The 18,732-nt window shown below is 41.9% G+C and overlaps 1 protein-coding gene across 4 annotated transcripts in view; it reads right to left on the reverse strand.

Moving 5' to 3' along the window:
- CGNL1 (cingulin like 1) overlaps positions 1-18,732 on the reverse strand; it is a 158,815-nt gene that overhangs the window by 88,603 nt on the left and 51,480 nt on the right. For all 4 annotated transcript variants that reach the window (XM_045899992.3, XM_064570420.1, XM_054513523.2 and 1 more), the window contains 6 exons: positions 9,997-11,589; positions 9,136-9,230; positions 7,261-7,366; positions 4,312-4,413; positions 3,417-3,565; positions 1,966-2,101 (listed from right to left, as the gene is read on the reverse strand). In XM_045899992.3, the coding sequence (XP_045755948.1) occupies positions 1,966-2,101; positions 3,417-3,565; positions 4,312-4,413; positions 7,261-7,366; positions 9,136-9,230; positions 9,997-11,574 (2,166 nt within the window). In that variant the 5' untranslated portion in view covers positions 11,575-11,589. The remainder of the gene's footprint in view (positions 1-1,965; positions 2,102-3,416; positions 3,566-4,311; positions 4,414-7,260; positions 7,367-9,135; positions 9,231-9,996; positions 11,590-18,732) is intronic.

An 18,732-nucleotide genomic window follows, 5' to 3' on the forward strand; every position in this document is an offset into this window, starting at 1 on the left:
ATAATACCATGAATGTGCTGGTTTTTAAGATAAAGGTCACTGGCTAAAAAGAGGTGCTATGGAACAGGCCCAAGGCTTTCTCAGGAGAAAAGATCTAAGTGGAGACAGAGAGAGAGATGCTCATGTGGGAGAAGAGAAACAATTCCCCTCTGCCTACATGGTAAATGAATTTGTGAGAACACCTATAACTGGGTAGCCACCAGCGCTCTGCTCTCTGCCACCACCAAGTCACAGGGAAGAGACTCTAAGTTCTAAAGAGCAAGACCTAAAATCCCTCCAGGGAATTAGTCCAAAATGAAACAAGGAAGGGAGTGAGAAAACACTTGACCGCTGAGACTTGGAGGCAGCCAGAAACTTGAACTCCAAGACCAGAACAAAGACCCAGGCCCTTAGGGGGAAAGCTGTAGAAAATGAGAAGTAAATGCTGACAAAGTACCTTTATTGTTTTATTTTTTTATGGTTTCTTCTTCTTTTTTTTTTTGCATTGTTCTAAATTGTGTATCATTTATTTGTTGGCTGTTCCTACAAACCGAAACTTATAAGGAAATAAGCTTCAAAACTATGCCAAAAATACAGGGTATGATAATTATAGCCAATATCAAAACACCTAAATGGACACAGAGATACAAATTCTATTTCTGATCTTCAATTATACCCATCTCTGACCAAAAAAAAAAAAGTAGACGTTCACAACCTTTGTATGTATCTACCACCTTAACAGGATTGCAGTCTAATTCAGGGAAGAGATAATGACTGTCTTTAGGAAACCACACAATAATTAACAAATGCTAAGCAGAGGAAAGAGTCAACTTCATTCACTGATTCGTGGATTGATAAGAACTAAATAGTCAATAGGGAATATACTGATATGGGCAGAAGCCAGACGGACAGCCTATGTACATAGCAAAAGTGTTCATTCATTCATTCACTCATTCATTTATTCATAATGAATCCATCCAACCATCTCCACAAATATTTGCCAAGTGCTATATGTCCCAGGCACTGGAACAGCTAATGAGGATAAAACACTAAGCCAACCATCACCAGCCCTGCCTCCTGGAGCTTACACTCTTGTGGGGGCCTTAAAAAAAAACTGTGGTAAATGCTGTATGGGCATGAGCATCTTTAAAATGCTTTCCCATTACTAGCATTACTTACAAAGTGTCTTTGCCTAAAGTTTAACCTGAATCTATTAGTGTTTAGATCTAACTTCACATTTACTGGAAATGCAGGATATAATGGAACAAGTTAACGGACACCGTGAGGAAATAATCAGACAAATCCAGAATGTGGGCCATTGGTCTGGTCTCTTTGGAAAATCAATGGAATGGAAGAAAGAGAGCAGGGAATAGGAAATTGGTGGCAGAGAAAGAGAACAATGAAGGCAATATGGGATTCTTGACTGGACCCTGGGTTGGGAGTGGAGGAAACAACTATAAAATATACTTGAGGGACAACTAGCAAATTCTGAATAAGGACCAGGTATTACTGTTATATTATAGGAATAATTCATTGTTTTAGGTATAATAATAGTATTGTGGTTATAACAAAATTCCCTAATTTTTTAAGATGCGTGCCAAAGAATTTAGGGGTGAAGTGTGGTATTATCTGTAATTTATTTTGAAATGGTTCAGCAAAGATGAATAGATGGACAGATGAAAAAAATAACAGGATAAATGAATGAACATGAAGAAATGGGGTATGACAAAATATTGACAACCATTGGATTTGGATTGGGGCTCTATGGGAGTTAATGAATTACTTTTTTCTACTTTTCTGTATGGTTGAAATTTTTCCTAAGACAAAGTTTAAAAACTATTACAGATGATGCTTTTATGGAATCTAGCCATAGGCATAGTGGAACATGGCTTGTAGTATCCAGACCCCGCCGCCCCTACCCACCCCACCCCCTCCAGGAAGTTGGGGCCTCTCTTGACACCTGATCCCACGCCCTCCCCCCCTTACCTCAATCAGAGCTCCCTTTTCCCTGTCCTCAGCTCGTTTGGCGCTGTCCAATTCATCATGCATTTCTGAGAGCTGGTCCTGGAGATCCCTGATCTCTGTCTGGTGCTGCTCCCGTTCCATCTTTACCTGGAACAGTCTAGCAGGGGAAGAAGCCCATCAGAGAGACGGTGCTAAGCCTTGCATTGTTTCATCCAGTTTGATTTCAAACCTTCAGAGGGTCAAGCAGAGTCCTCTGAAGCCCCAAGGAGCCTTCCATTCTCCGTTCTATACTGAACAAGGAATCACAAACCAGAAAAGGCACTGGTAGGAACTCATGTCTACAGTCTAATTTGTCCAATAAGAAGGCAAGTGAGAATTCAAACCAATGTAATGGGGAAGGTTATGCAGTGACAGTTTCTCCCCAAAAGGAGACTGTAGGGTACTAGAATTTAGATGATAAGAAAGAAATTGACCCAAAAAAGCAGAACCTCTTTGATAATGCTTTCACTAAAGCCACCCTACTCCCTACCCCCCACCCCGCCCCCAGGCCCAGAAGAGTCAGCAAATTATGGCCTACTTGGCCAATCTGGCCCACGGCCAATTTTTGTAAATAAAGTTTTATCGGAATAGAGCCATGCTCATTCATTTATGTATTACACGTGGTCATTTGCACAATACAATGGCAGAACAAAAGGGGTCCAACAAAGACCATATGGCCCATAAACCATAAAATATTTACTACCTGATAGAAAAAGTTTGCCAACCTCTGCTCTAAATCAAACTCACAACTACTTTACCTTTTGATTTTGTAAAGTCTTTACTACACCCTAAATTTTGTTTTTTTTCTCACCAATTTTTCTATCTAGGAATGTTTTTAAAGCAATTTCCTTCTGGATTTCACTCCTGCTTAGACCTTCACTTAAGACCTCCACCACAGCCGCAGAGCTTCATAGCACTGCACGTTTGCAGACTTTGGCTTCAGATCCCTTTTTCACAGATTTTAATATGATGCAATAGCAGGGCCATCTTGGCTTTGACCTTCCCTCTCTGCAGACTCAACAGAGGCATAAGCACTGGTCAGCAGCATTCAGGATAAAATTCACAAATTGGGAGATTACAGAAGTCATAGGACATGTGCTTTTTGGAGGCTGGGTCCAGGCTTCTTGAAATCTCCGTCTACAGATATCACCATTCAGTATTCCCTGCTTCTCGCTTATCAGCTCCAGGAGCCAGTCTCAGAGCTAAAACTTTACAAGGCATCCTTTAAGGTATTCAACGAAATTTGAAATTATTAACCTTTCTGCTTACCGGTCTTGCATGTGTCATCAGCTTCGCAATTTTACAAGGTAAGAGGGAGAAAAGGAAGGGTCAGCAGCCCCTCTAAATATTTGGAAGGCTGGGTAGTATTAAATAGACAAAAAGATTCTGGCTACATGGGATGCAGGAACCAAGGCTCTTGGCCCAGAACTCACTCCTCCAGGTTCTTCCGGAGCTCCCCTTCGCTCTCTTCCAGGCGCTGCTGCAGCACGGAATTCTCTTCCATTTTACTGTCGTGCCGGCCCTGGAGCTCTTCCAAGCTTGCTCTCATTCTCTCTCTCTCTTCTTTCATGTTCTGCTGATTCTAAGATGAATACATGTGATTTTCAAGTACCTCCACTGAACGTTAATGCAATCCCACAGAAGACTACCTCAAAACTCTGATGGACTCCATGTCTTTGCACTCATTTATTAAACAACTTAATCACCCTATATGACTAGGCCTGGGAGTTTGCAACTAGAAACATTAAATACTGAATGAGTTGTAATACTTCTAAGAGAAATACAAAGACAGCTAAACCTCAGTCTGCTACTTCTATTACTCAGTTTGGATATTTAATATGCATTTAGTTTCCTACTGGCCTGCCTGAATCCAACAGTGTTTTACTCTGTCAAAGCAAACTGTGTCTATGGGCTTCGATTACTTTAAAAAAATTAAAAATTAGGGCGCCTGGGTGGCTCAGTTGGTTAAGCAACTGCCTTCGGCTCAGGTCATGATCCTGGAGTCCCAGGATCAAGTCCCACGTTGGGCTCCCTGCTCAGCAGGGAGTCTGCTTCTCTCTCTGACCCTCCCCCCTCTCATGCTCTCTATCTCATTCTCTCTCTCAAATAAATAAATAAAATCTAAAAAAAAAAAAAAAAATTAAAAATTAAAAAAAAGTTCTTTGGATAGCAGGAGCCAAATATACAGGAATTTACTCAGTGATGAGAGGAATATTTCTTTTGGGGGGGAAAAAAACGCTTTCGCTTCGCTTGAGCACCCAGATTTGCTTAAAATATTCTTTGCAAGACAGAAATTTAAAAAATAACATAAAAGGAAAAATCAGATACCTTGACTTCTAGTTGAAGCTTTCTCTGAAGTTCAGCCACTTCTGTGGTCAACTTGTTTTTCTGTTCCAACAGGTCTCTGACTTCAGGCGAAGAATTAGAAGCCTGTAATTAATTGCAGAGATAACCTAATGTACATGTTCGAGATGCTTTATTTTCTTTCTCCCAAAATGTAATGCGAGCAGTAACATCAAAATCTTAAGACCCAATTCAAATGTAAACCCCTCTAGAGAAAGGGGCACAAGGAAGCCTTCTGGGGGTGATCAGAGTGCTCTGTATCTTGATCAGGGTGGTGTGTGCATGGACACACACCTATATTAAAAACTCAATGAACTAGACAGTTGTGCGATCTACTGTATATAAGTCATACCCCAGTAAAACAATGTAAAAAGATAAAAAATAAGTATTTGTTGAAGATCCCTCTATTGCCTAAAGTTATAACCAAAGCCCATGTTTCTGTGTTCCCAAGGCCCTTCGTACAATCCATCTATTACAGAACTTCCATTGCACTGGGAATCATTATTCTAGAACCTGAGATTTTCTTGCTCTCTGCATATGCCTGTATACAAGTAGTAAATAAATGTATGCTGGCTGAATTGGCTTTCTTCTTTTAGATGCTACATTTCCATAATGAAGGGAGATATAATAAAGAGGGGTCTGATTAGAGAGTCTATTAGAAAACAGACTCTGATCTGAGTATGAATATTAACGATCTCATTTTTTTTCTTCCATGGATATAACAGAATGATGCTCTTGAAAGGATTTGGCTAAAATCCTACAGCAAAGTGGTTAGAACACCACAAAAGGGGAGGAAAAGGGATAAAAACAGGAATCAAAGCTAGAAAAAGCCGTCTTGGCTCTCACACGCCTGAATCCAGGTGTGAGTTGTGTGTGATGAACTTGGAATGAGGTACTTCCTCACCTACTCCTGTGAAGTTAACCGAACCCAACCACCAACAAAAACACAGGATTTCCTATTTTCTTAAGCAAAATGAGAACAATCCATTATGGAAATCTAAATCCAACCCAATGAGGGAAATTGTACATTGTTCTCGCCCAAACGAAAACTGTACCTACTCTGCTGTTTCCAGTATGGTCTTTCCTTCTCTCACAGGAAATCATTCAACTGACACCAAAAAGATAAAACTCCAAAGCCTCTGGCCACAGATAATCAGATTCAAAAAATAACAGAGGAAGAACAAGAGTAGAAAAGTCTGGGCAATTAAGCAGTCATGGTGAATGAATGAACGGAATGAAATTCTACAAATACCACACTATTCATTCCTGTTCAAAGCCCATCGGTGATGGCCCATCACCGTTAGCCAAAAATGGAAACTTCTGTGATTTCCAAGGTCCCTTCTATCTGGCACTTCCTCTCCACACCCTGGCTCTCTGCTCCAGCTACACTAAATCACCTCCAGTCCCCTAAACATAGCGAACACGTACCTCTTTGTATTTGTTCATGCTAGTCCCTCTACCTAGAACATCCTGCCTTCCCTTCTTCTCCCAGAGACTTCTTTACTTTTTTAAGACACTGTTAGTGTCCCAGATTCCAGAGGGCTTAACCTAACTTCCCTAGTTTGGTCTGGATACCCATAGTCTGTGACCCACAATGACAATCTTAACATCAAGGCCAAAGGATGTGTTCACCCTAAAAATATGCAGGTGAGTGAAAAGCAAGAGTCACAGTGGTAATTTGGATTTAAGAGTTTTAGCACAAAACCCCTACACCAATTTTAAGAACTATGTAGAGCCCCCGAAGCCTGCCTATAAGCAAGGTGTATAATTTAAAGATTCCCCCATCGGAATAGTTCGTGTGTGTGTGTGTGTGTGTGTGTGTGTTGTGTGTGAGATCATTCTACTAGATGCCATAGCAGCAGTCATGGGTTAGCTGAGCGCTGAACAGTAGAGAAAAGAGGGAGCTGATGCCTAAGAACATCCTGTATACCTATGTTTCCAAAGTGACAAAGAAGCTATAGGCAAACTTCCTGTGAACGGTCTCTGGTATACTCTTTCCTTTGCATGCAGAATTCCCCGGGAGAGAAAGAGAAGACACACAAGCAAGAAGTGCGTCCCAATTCAAGGCGGTGCAGGATTGAGGAACAAGCTTTTAGTCGTCCCTCTCAAATGTTGCTTCCTGTCAGGACACAAGGTATGTCTGGCATGTAGCAGATGTTCACCAAACATGGGATGACTCCTTTAACAACCAAAAAAATCTCCACATCCCAACTGTAATTCAGCACAATAAATGAAACAGGCAGTTTTTTAAAAAAGAATTTGGCCCCACTCCACTTCTTCCTTTCTCTTCTACCCATGCTGGTTGGCTTCACCAGTCTCTATTCCTTATTCTCCTGTTCTTATCCTCTTATTTCTTATTCTCTGAAGTTCTAGAGCTTCCTTCGATACCTTGGATATGTTAGGGTTCTCCGACCATGATTCCATTCCATTCTCCCTATTTTTATTTTCTCTCTCTCTCTCTTTTTTTTAGATTTTATTTATCTGAGAGAAAGAGAGAGAGAGAAAGAGAGAGAGAACATGAGGGGAGAGAGGGTCAGAGGCAGAAGCAGACTCCCTGCTGAGCAGGGAGCCCAATGCAGGACTCGATCCTGGGACTCCAGGGCCAAGACCTGAGCCGAAGGCAGTCGCTTAACCAACTGAGCCACCCAGGCGCCCTTATTTTCTCTTTCTAAAGTTCACCCCCTTTTTGTTTCATCGTGTTATATGTTATATATTTTTTAAATAAAATCTCTTTAAAAACCTTGCTGAAAAAAAGGCAGGTGCACAATAATATTTACAACATGATCTTCCATCTTAGATCCTGCTCCCTACTCAGGTAACTTTCCACTTACTGCAATAACCAAATGTATAGGAATGTACTGGCTGAAGAAAGAGCAATTTGTATGCCACATTCCAAGTTAAATGCCCTCTGCAGAATACAGAACTCCAATTTACTTGATTATTTCCTTGTGTGCTCCCTGCTGCTCGAGACTTTAAAGTCTGGATTTTCTCAAAGACCAGGTTGACTTTCCGTTTAGTTGCGTCATCATTATCGGTGCTTCTGGAAAAGAGGCAGCAGAAAAAACAGTGAGGGGTACAACCATGGGTCTCAAGATACTTTAGGTGCCACAGCATACAAACAACAGAGCCGTTTAAGAAGATAAACTGCAAGAGGTATGAATTAATTAAGGCTGCAGGCAAAGCCAGTGTGAGAAGAACAGGATGGATGGTGTACTTCTCTTCAAATAAACTGTTCTATGTTAACACTAAATTTGGAATGAGGGGTCCCATTTCCAAGCATGTGAAAGAGATGTACCAACATTCTAAGCCTGGAGAAAACATACAGTGAAAATTCAGTAATTTGTTGTTTGACTCAACTGACTTATATTCATTCCAGCAAGGAATTTCTTCTGTGTGTCTCTCTCACACAAAACCACATCCACACACTTTACTTGTAAATCTTAAATGATCTACAGTGACTTTAACTGGTTTTTAGCCTGTGTTTAAAAAAATAAATCGCCCAAGAGGAGACTGTCAATACCCCAGCTCTTTGTCTACACTTTCACAGGTAATGATCAGATAGAGTTTTGTTGTGTGTTTTTTAAAGATTTCATTTATTTACAAGCAAGTGAGAGAGAGTGAGAGAGAGAGCACAGAGGGAAGGGAGAAGCAGACTCCCCACTGAGCAGGGAGCCCGACGCAAGGCTCGATCCCAGGACCCTAAGATCATGACCTGAGGCCAAAGGCAGACGCTTAACCGACTGAGCCACCCAGGCACCCCCAGATAGAGTTTTACTAACTTCGACCACACCTTCTATCACACATACCTGGCAGTTAGGAAAAAAATTTTAAATAAGTTTCCTCAAATAGTCACCTCCTGTTAAAGTCTATTTCACCAGTCTCTCAATACATCATGAGCAAAAAAATACAGCAACAACTAGTTCTTAGCTAGAAGAATCTGCTCGGTTACTCCCCACCCCACCCCCATGCCAAAAAGAGCCCCTCTCTTACATTCTGAAACTATTTTGTCAGCTCTTTAATTGTAAGGTACGATGCAAAAATACGAAGCGTTTTGATACCAATGAGTACTTGCCAAGTGACTTGCAGTCACGTCAGGTTGTAAAGCTTTTTTTCCTTTTTAATCCTTTCTGATGAGACAATGGAAACAGAAAGTGCAAATTCCTGACCTAATATCTAAGCAAGGACTGAAAACCAGATTACTCAAACTCAGCCTCCAAGATAAGTATGCGAAAAGCAGTGCTTTTAAATGACTCATACATGCTTTAAAAATCATGGGAGCAGGGGCTCCTGGCCAATGTCAACTCCAGGGAGGGGAAGAAGTGGTTTTATTTAATAAAGGGGTTTTATTTAATAAAGGCTAATAAGGGGACGATTGATTACTACTATATGCATGAAGAACTCAAGGTGGCAGACTCAAGTCAAAACTGAAGAGTGGACATTCTTCCCATCTTTGAACTTCTTTTTAAATAATAAGGAGTCATTTGAAAAATAGGGGCCCGTGGCTGGCCCAGTCGGAAGAGCATGACTCTTGATCTTGAGGTCGTGAGTTCAAGTCCCACACTGGATGCAGAGATTACTTAAAAAAAATAAATTATATATATAAATTCATTTTCCCCCTGCTCTTCACACCCACGACCCACAACTCAAATACTGTTATGCAAACTTCAGCCATTGACTCCTAAGCCTCAAAGAGTTCACACAAGGGCAGGAAGGGAGGGGAAAACACAAGGTCTCAGAAAAGGAAATTAAGAGCAACCCCCCCCCCCCGCAAAAGGACAAGACTTTGCTCCTTTAAGAAAAATCACTAACCCCTCTTTGAGGTAATTGTAAAGTATCTGCTTGGCCGTCTCCTCATTGGTTTGTTGAGTAAGCTCTTGCTGGCCTTTCAACAGATCCGGTGTGGCCTGGAACATAAAGCCTGTTATTAGACCACAGGATGAAGTTTCCAGGAAGAAGTCAAAACCCTGATGCAGAAGCTTCCAAACACATTCCTACTTTCCAAAAACAATTCCTCAGGTAAGGATCCTCATTACAACTGGCTCCACCACTTAGTAGCTCTGTAACCTTGGGCAACTTACTTCACTTTGCCTCACCTCAATTTTCTCACCTGTAAATGGAGATTAATAGTACCTACCTTCATAGGGTTGGTGCAATCCTAGAATCTATAACAAATAGTGCCTGACACTTACCAACCTTATCATCATTTTTACCACTATCATTATTTTTTATTGGTACTACCAAAACACTAAATATACCACTTAAGTAAATTCCGTCACTCTAGGATTCACCTAAATTAAAATTAACCTAATTTCTCAGGCCAGATATTAACCCAGTCACTCAATGTCATGAGAAAAGTCAATATATCTACACAACCTAAGCACTGAACCTCTGTGTGGAAACAAATTCTGCACACCTTCAGATGTCACACACACACAGAGAAATCAAGCATATAGTGTCAGGTCACTTGACAGACAAGACCACAATGGGATTCTAGCTGTACCTGAGTTAACTTGGAAAACCACACAATTGGCAGTAAGTTGAAAACTCTGTAGGGGAAAACTGACACAAATCAAATATGCAGTTAGTGATTCAAGACAGAGGGTCTGCATTCCTGTAGCCTCCTACAGCTAGCATTCCCTAAGCATTACCTCAGGCCAACCTGAGCATTACCTGAGTACCAGAAGTAAATGTCTTCACAGAAATCTTCTTGCCACCGGAGTCAGGCGAAGTTGCTAGTGCCCGATTCTGTAACATCAGCGTCGCAGTGGCTGTTTTGATTTCCTCCTCCTTTTTATTCTGTGCTGGGAGGGAAGATGCGTGCGTGTTTGTACTCTGCCGACCACCTGTGTTTTCTGGAACTTTCCCATCCTTGCTCTGCTGGGGAGGCCTGAGGTGGGCCCCCTGCAGCTTGGCGAAGGCCCGGCCCACGCTCTGTCTCCCCCGGTGCTCCTGAGCAGGTGACCTCTGCGGGCACACCTGCGACGGGCGGAGGAGGTGTTCGCTGGACTTGCCCAGGTTCCGGCTAAATTCGTTTAGGTACTCGGCGTTCCCCTGGAGACCAAAAGGAAAGGCACTGTCCACGCTTCTGGACCGCTTCCTGTCTTCCGGGTTGATTCTGTTTCGCTTCCCAGACCTTCCTCTCCTCTGAAGCCCGGGTTTTTGGTCAAACTTTTCGATCAATTGATCCACACCAGGAATTGATCCTGTATCAATATCCCGCCCAGTTCCTGGCAAGAAGGGGATATACCGTCTGTTTTCGTGACGATTTACATTGTCGGCATGGATGGCACATTCCTGATCATCAAGTAAAAATCTGTACAAAGAGTTGGCCGAAGTGGGAGTTGCCGATGAGGAAGAGGACCTCCGGGACCGAGCTCCATCCAGCACAGGTCCCGCTGAATCCTGTCGCCGGAAGGGAAGCACATCCGGCCTGGCTTTCTTGGTTTCGGGATGGGTGTGTGGGCTGTGGGCCATCAGGGACCTCCCACTAGGGGAAAGGGCCTCCTCCACCAGCCCCTCCTTGGCACAGCTCTGAACATTTACGCACACTGAGGTCTGCTTCTTGGGGTCATCGATGACCACAGAGCTGCACAAACGAATGGCCGTCACGCTGGATTTGCCCACATCTTCCAAAGGAGGGCTGGTAGGCTGGGAACTACCAGGTTTGGGGAAGCAAGTCCAAGCCTTCTTATTGTTGGAACCTTCTTCTGTTAAAGTGTTTAGCCAATTACTCTCAGGAGGCTGATGATTTTGCAAGTTCAATTCATTCTTTTCAGGGTCGTAGGGCTGCAAAAGCTCTGGATGCCTCTGAAAGTTCAACATGTGGGATGGTTTCACTGGCCCCTCTTTGCATTCGAGAACCCCATTCTTGCCCTCAAAGAGAGAGGATTGTTTCAGGTTTCTTACTGGGCTGGGTTGGGCATAAGGATTTTCTGGGAGCTGCAATTCTTCTGCGTTGCTCTCCTCCAGCACAGACCCATTGCTGGAATGCAGGGGCAGGTTATTTATCATTGGAGATGGAAATGGTGGCCCATTTTCAGGAAAAGATGTGCCTGTCAGACACCGCTCCGTGTTATTCAGGACTATGTAGGGGTGGCCATCAATTCCCTGCACCCGGATACTGACACCATAGGAGCCTGCCTTAGAGTGTTGGGAATTCCTTGATTTTTTGCTATCATCACTTGCGAGTCTCAGATGGACGCCATATTCTTGCTGCACATGTTGATATTCACCGAAATACAGCTCCATGGTTCACTGTTCCCGCTACCAGGGAAAGATGGGGTAAAAAGAGGACATTAGGTTAGAATTACATCTGTTTTTTGTTTTTTGTTTTTTTAAAGATTTTATTTATTTATTTGACAGAGAGAGACACAACGAAAGAGGGAACACAAGCAGAGGGAGTGGGAGAGGGAGAAGCAGGCTTCCTGCTGAGCAGGGAGCCCAATGCGAGGCTCGATCCCGGGACCCTGGGATCATGACCTGAGTCAAAGGCAGACACTTAATGACTGAGCCACTCAGGCGCCCAGAGAATTACATCTGTTTAAATGAAGATGATGAGGGGAAAGTTCCAAGAAAACACAACACTTTAACCAGCAAGGACACTTCAACCAAATGCTCATCCAAACAGGCCTTTCTGGATGCCCTCCGTGACCATGGTTTTGTCAACACCGGGCTTGAACCGTGGCCTCTGGGGGACGACAGGCATAAGAACCTGACACTTTGGCATAACCTCCTTATTCTGTTTCTAGCTGACAGGCCATTCTGGTTGCTTTGTTTTTTTCCTTAGTTGGTTTCCTCACAACTTATGCTATTTATTTTTAACCAATAGGATGTTCCAGTTACTAGCATTTGAGAACAAGGTACTTTTCCATGAAACGATTAAGACCGAAGGCACTCTGATGTTCACCATTTTCTCTTTTCTCCTGTACTACTGATCTTCCTGTTGGAATAGCATTTTCAACCTTTTTTATGCACAATCTTGCTTTGAAATCTTTCTATTTATTTGTATATGATGTGCAGAACATTGTTTTATTTTGTTCCTGAGACTGCCAATGAGAGCAAATGATTAAAAATAATTTTTCATCATTTTTTTCTTACCAAAAAGGTTCCAGTAACACATGGATCTGAAAAATGTTACAAAAAACTAAAGAATTGGGGCCCCTTATTTTGGGATGTGTCCTAATGCCAAGAATCAGTGCCATCACCTTTCTGGGGCATGGCCACCGTGGTCAGAGACAGAACACAGATCACCAGGCAGGACGCCCAACCCACCCCACCCTCTGAGGCCTCCCACCAGAAATTCACTTCCACCCCCTCTAGAGAACCCCAACAGCAAAGAAGCCCCAGGAAGAGCAGTAACAAGTGGTCACACATAACAGCTGTCTCATTTCTTTCACTGCTAGGGGCCTTTTTCAGTTTTCTTTCTATTCTGGAGTCAGTCTAGTAGCACATTTTCCAAGAAAATCATCTATCTGATCCACATTTTCAAGTTTATTTGCACAGAGTTTTACAAAATGTAAATCATTTCATCTCCTTTATAATTTCTCATTATCCAGTTGTGTTTATTTGTGCTTCTTCACCTAATTCTTGACTGAGCAAGTAAAATGTGTATCTACATATATATATATATATATATATATTTTTTTTTTTTTTTTAAAGATTCCATTTATTTATTTGACAGAGAAAGACACAACGAGAGAGGGAACACAAACGGGGAGTGGGAGAGGGAGAAGCAGACTCCCCGCCGAGCAGGGAGCCCGATGCGGGACTCGATCCCGGGACTCCAGGATCATGACCTGAGCCGAAGGCAGTCGCTTAACCAACTGAGCCACCCAGGCGCCCTCTACATATATTTTTAAAAATAACTGTTCTCCTAAAGAGTAGCTCTCAAGATTTCGCAATCATTTCTCTTTTTTAATTTTCTTATTGAGTTCTAGCTTGATCTTTATTATTTCCTTCTGCTCTCCTTTGTTTTGTTGTTCAGTATCCAATTTCTTGACTTGCATGCTTCATTTATTTTTTTTGTTCTTTTTTTTTTTTTTAAGATTTTATTTATTTATTTGAGAGAGAGAGCATGAGAGGGGGGAGGGTCAGAGGGAGAAGCAGACTCCCCGCTGAGCAGGGAGCCTGATGTGGGACTTGATCCCGGGACTCCAGGATCAAGACCTGAGCTGAAGGCAGTCGCTTAACCAACTGAGCCACCCAGGCACCCTATTTTTATTCTTTAATTACATCCCATGAGTTGTGATATCTGACTGTCAGTTAGGAACTGTGTTGGCTCCTACTAACAAAGAGACCCAAAATAGCAACTTTAGAGTTAGGATTTTTTTTTTCCCCAGAGGCAGGAAGTCCAAGGCCAGAATGGATGGCAGTATATTTCTGAGGAATACCTCTTTTATCTTTCCACTCATCTACTTTTAGCATGTATTAGTCACCCTAGGATTACAAAATGGTTAACCCAGCATCACATATGCCAAAGGTTTAGTAAGTAGGTCAGCTGAGTCAACCTTTTTAAGGAGCTTTCCTGGAATTCCCACCCACCACTATTATTTTATATCTTTCTCATTGGTGAGAACTTAATCATATGGCCACCCCCATCTACAAGGACGGATTGAGAAACAGGAATGTTTAGCTGGTCATTGACACTCTCAACAAAATCAACGTCCTGTTAACGCTGGGAAGGCAGCCGGTAATTTCTACCACAGTAATGTTTCTATCATGATTTCCTACATAGTCTCAATCTATGGATTTGATATTTGCTTTGACCCATGAGTTGTTTTCGAGAAAGTCTTTTCATATCCAGTATGTTTGCTGTTGTGTTGTTTTGGCTTGGAGGGTCCTTATTTCTGTATGTTGTGAATTTCTACCATGTACTGTAGTCAAAAAATTAAGTTTCTATTATTCCTTCCTTTTTAAATGTATTGAGGTTTCCTTTGTGGGCAAATGTATGGATAATTTTTGTCAACATTTAAAGGGTAATGGGCGTAGTCTCTTTTTTAAGGCATGGCATTCAAAATATATCCATACGACTTTACCAATTATTTATTCAGCTATAGTGCATCCTGACTTATTTTGTCTTTCCAATTTGTCTTGGGTCTGCCTGGATACATCTGTCTCCTACCAGCCTAGTGTTGTCACTTCTGCTTGGTGATTATTCTTCTAAATGTAGAACATGTTAGACGTCATCGCCCCCAATTTTACAAACGGGAACAACTTAGAGAAGGACATTCATCTGCAAATCCATTATTAACTCACCAACCCCAATGATTTCATGATGCCTACTTGTATTTTCAGATGTATCCTAACAGTATTAGGCAATTTCATTTTTAATCGAAGTAAAACAAGATATAATGAAAACTTGGACTCTCCAGCTTCCCTTCTCCACCCAGTCACATTCCCCAGAGGAAACCAATTGCAAATTTTAGCTATTTCTCTGATATTCACCTCCATGGTGCCCAGTAACATGCCTAGCTGCAATTGCCTAACTTACCAGTTTTACATATGGGAGATGACACACCATACATGCAAATTTCTCATTCTGTTAGCTTCTCAATAATATTATTTATATTATGATTATACATTATTTATATATTATTTTGATATATATTGTTATGACTATTTAAATATTCATTAAAGAGCCAAACTGTAGACTCTGGCCATCTTTCCTTATAAAACTTTAACTTTTCTAGGGTTAATATCTGATTGCTATTCTCACTTGTCTTCTTTTTGATACACCTACCTATCCTTAAATCCTTTCGTCAGCGACATCCCATGTTAGATGCTTACCAAGCACTAATTTCAAAATAACCAAACTATCAGATAATGTGGTGATCTTTTCTCCTGGTGCCCTCCCTTCTGCAGCCTTCCATCCTCCCGCCTTATATTAGGGTCTGGTTGCTCTCTTCCTTGCATATTGTTTCCTAAGTTTCCTCTTTCTTAGTTTACCCAATTGGTCTGAGGGAGCTCACTTCCAGTAGCTTTTTTTTCTTTTTAAGATTTTATTTATTTATTTGACAGAGAGAGAGAGAGAGCAAGCACAAGCAGGGGGAGCGGGAGAGGGAGAAGCAGGCTCCCCACCGAGCACACAGCCCTATGTGGGACTCAATTCCAGGACCTGAGCCAAAGGCAGATGCTTAACTGACTGAGTCACCCAGGTGCCCTCCGGTAGCTTTTTAAGAGGTCCAAGGGAGTAAACTTTTTGAGTCCTTGTGTTTTGAAAAATGTCTTTATTCTATGCTTACTTTTGATTGATAGTCTAGCTGGATTTAGAATCCAGGTTAGAAATAATTTTCCCTCTGATTTTTTCTTTAATTTTTTTTCCCCCAAAGATTTTATTTATTCATTTGACAGAGAGAGATACAGCGAGAGAGGGAACACAAGCAGGGGGAGTGGGAGAGGGAGAAGCAGGCTTCCCGCGGAGCAGGGAGCCCAATGCAGGGCTCGATCCCAGGACCCTGGGACCATGACCTGAGCAGAAGGCCGACGCTTAATGACTGAGCCACCCAGGCGCCCCTCCCTCTGATTTTTTAAAGTATTACTCCATTACCTTGTAGCTTCCAGGGATGCCGTTAAGAATTCTTCTATTAAGACACCCTTTCCTCTGTGTGTGCCCTGTGTACTTTTCTCTGACAGTTTTTAGGACCTTTTCTTTGTCCCTACTGTGGCTGAAATTTCACCATGATGTATCTGAGTGAGGGTTTTATAAAACATGGGCACTTAATATACTTCTTCAATTTGGAAATTCATGTCATTAGTTCCATGAAATGTTCTGGTATTATTTCTGTGAGAATGTTCAAAGAACCATTTTATTTTGGTTTTGGTTTTTGCATCTAAGATATTAGTAATGTTGCATCTTTTAGACTGAGTTTCAATTTTTTGGATTTTTTTCCTCATCTACTTTTCAACTCTGTCCTTTTCGTTTTACTTTTTGAGAGCTACATCCTCAACTTCTTTTAAAACTCAAGTATTTAATTTGTAATCCCCATTATCTCCTTCTTGTTCTCTAATTGGTCCTGTTTCATAAATGCTATTCTCATTTTAGACATGAAATAGCTTCTCTCTCTCTCTGAAGATACTATAATTTTCAAAAGAAAATGTTTTTTTCTGCTTTCTGCAGTATCTCCATCTTCTGTAAGGTATCTCTTTGCTGGTCTGTTTTGGTCCTTTCTTTCCTGTTGAAGCCCTTCCTAAGAGGACTCAGATCCTTGGCTGCCTGGTCCTATTTAACAGTAAAGTACTAAAAGCAGATTGGAGCCTCTGCAAGTGGGAAGAGGAGTTATTAGCTAATGAGCTTCAAGGAATGGGGGTGTACCAAGATTTCCAATGAGGGACATGCACATTTCAGTATCTGGGGCATTTTTTTCTGGATTGGTTTGATTTCTCAAGGAAAGAATCTTCCAATCCATTGCTGGGGCTGCACAAGCCTGGCTGCTGGCATTATGGGACAGGGCAGGGGAAGGGCATGGAGGTCCCAGCTCTCATTCAATCCCCCTGTTTTCAGCCATCCATACCTCCTTCCAAGATTACTCCAGTTCAATTTCTCCAGGGAACAGACCTCCAGTCTGCTGATTGACCTCCTCCAGGGGGGAGGGGAGCAGACACAGATGGGTGTCTAGATACCAGGGTGTAGAGAGGGCCCTGGAGGGCTAGCTGTTCAAGGCACTCACATAATTCCCTAGGTTTCAGCCCCTCATCCCCGCCTCCTACGGCAACCAACCGATGCCTTCCATCTCTGAGCCTCCCAGCAGCTCTGCAGGGAAGTCATCTCGTTTCTCCACCACCACCAGTTCAATGGTCTCTCTTCCATTTGTGAGCAAGCTCTCCTCCACGAGGTCTGACATTCTTTGTCTTCGTAGCTTGAAACATTTTTGCGCCTTTACTATCTTTTCAGTGGGATTTTGAAAAGGGATAAATCCCCTGCTTGTAAACTGATCTAGCTTGACAAGGCTAATAATATTTATAAAATACTTCAGTACTAGACCAAGAACAGCAAGCGTGTCTTAGACCGAGGAAGCAATGCACAGAGGCCAAGACCAAATGCCTGGGTGTGTCCCAATCCTGCGCGGAACAACACTGGCTTGTGTTATTCTGGATCTCTAGAAGTGTTTGCACTCATTAAAGTTTATAACAAATACTTTTTTAACAGAAGAGTTTCTGAACAAACAAATGTGTTCACTGCAATGCTTTGTTTATGATATTTGCTAAATGGGGTCACATTTTACTCACCAATAATCTCTTCTGCGCTGACTCTGAGTTTTCTATGAAAATATTTTTCCTTAATATTTATTAATAAAATTCTTTTCTAGGGTTTTACAGCCCTTTCATTAGCTGCTGCTACTATAGTCAACACTAATTACATTTCAATCTTTGAATAAGGCCACCTCGGTTTATTATAGTCTTAGCTCCCTGTTAGCAAATTAATCCGCATATTTGAATTTCATGAAATGTCCACAATACACATTTCCTTGACAACAAACCTCAATCCAATATTTTTGCAGAATGACATTTCTCAGCTGGGCACTGGTGTTTTAAACAAATGTGGATTTCCTTCCCAATCACAGTGTAAACACTGAATTAATGAATGAATTTAAGGACAGCTGTTCATTTTCAGACACCAGGCCACACCACCATCCTAATACACTCCACAGAACACACTTGCTCAGTTGGGGACTGAGCCCAACCAAGAACTTACATAATTTGGCAATAAGTGCAGACCAATTGCCAGGATGTAACGTTGTGGCACTTGGCAAATAAAAGTGGTGTTTTGGAGTGGAAATAATGCTTTTGGAAAAGACTACTAAATGATGATAATTGCTTTAGTTAGCGAGATCAATGAGTGTGTTTCTGAGTAAGAACAAAGAGCTTAGCACTTGAAAGAACGATGAACATATGCCAGACAGAAACAGTTCCTCTCTCTGGGACATCACATGTTATCAGCTGGGCACAGAGATTAGTCACAATGCTGGGCCACACATCCCCACCTCATCGCTCTAATTCCCTGTGGCACCCCTAAGACCTGGAAGCCTATGCACCAGCCCCTCCAAAGGCCCTGCCAACTACCGTGGAAACAGAGTCAGGCATTCGGAAACGTCTCTGCCATGGATCTAGGACAACCAATCCGACCACACTCAGACTGGAGCACAGATGCCAAGCTGGCTTTCCAGGGGCCCCCAAGTCTCCTCTGGAAGTCTGCCATGGATGGTCCCCATGGATGGTCCCACTACATCCGTCTCTGTTCCATTTTTGTCCATTTTGATCCCACTCCTCTTTCCTTACCTGGTTAGCATGTGTGTTACCAATAAATTTATAATGTTCTTTTCTTCCTAACTTTTTTTTTAAGATTTTATTTATTTATTTATTTATTTATTTATTTATTTATTTATTTATTTATTTGACAGAGAGTGAGCA

Source organism: Mirounga angustirostris, unplaced genomic scaffold (genome assembly GCF_029215605.1).
Source record: "Mirounga angustirostris isolate CCGP_5_RB_7025 unplaced genomic scaffold, mMirAng1.0.hap1 SCAF_9, whole genome shotgun sequence".
NCBI lineage: Eukaryota > Metazoa > Chordata > Mammalia > Carnivora > Phocidae > Mirounga > Mirounga angustirostris.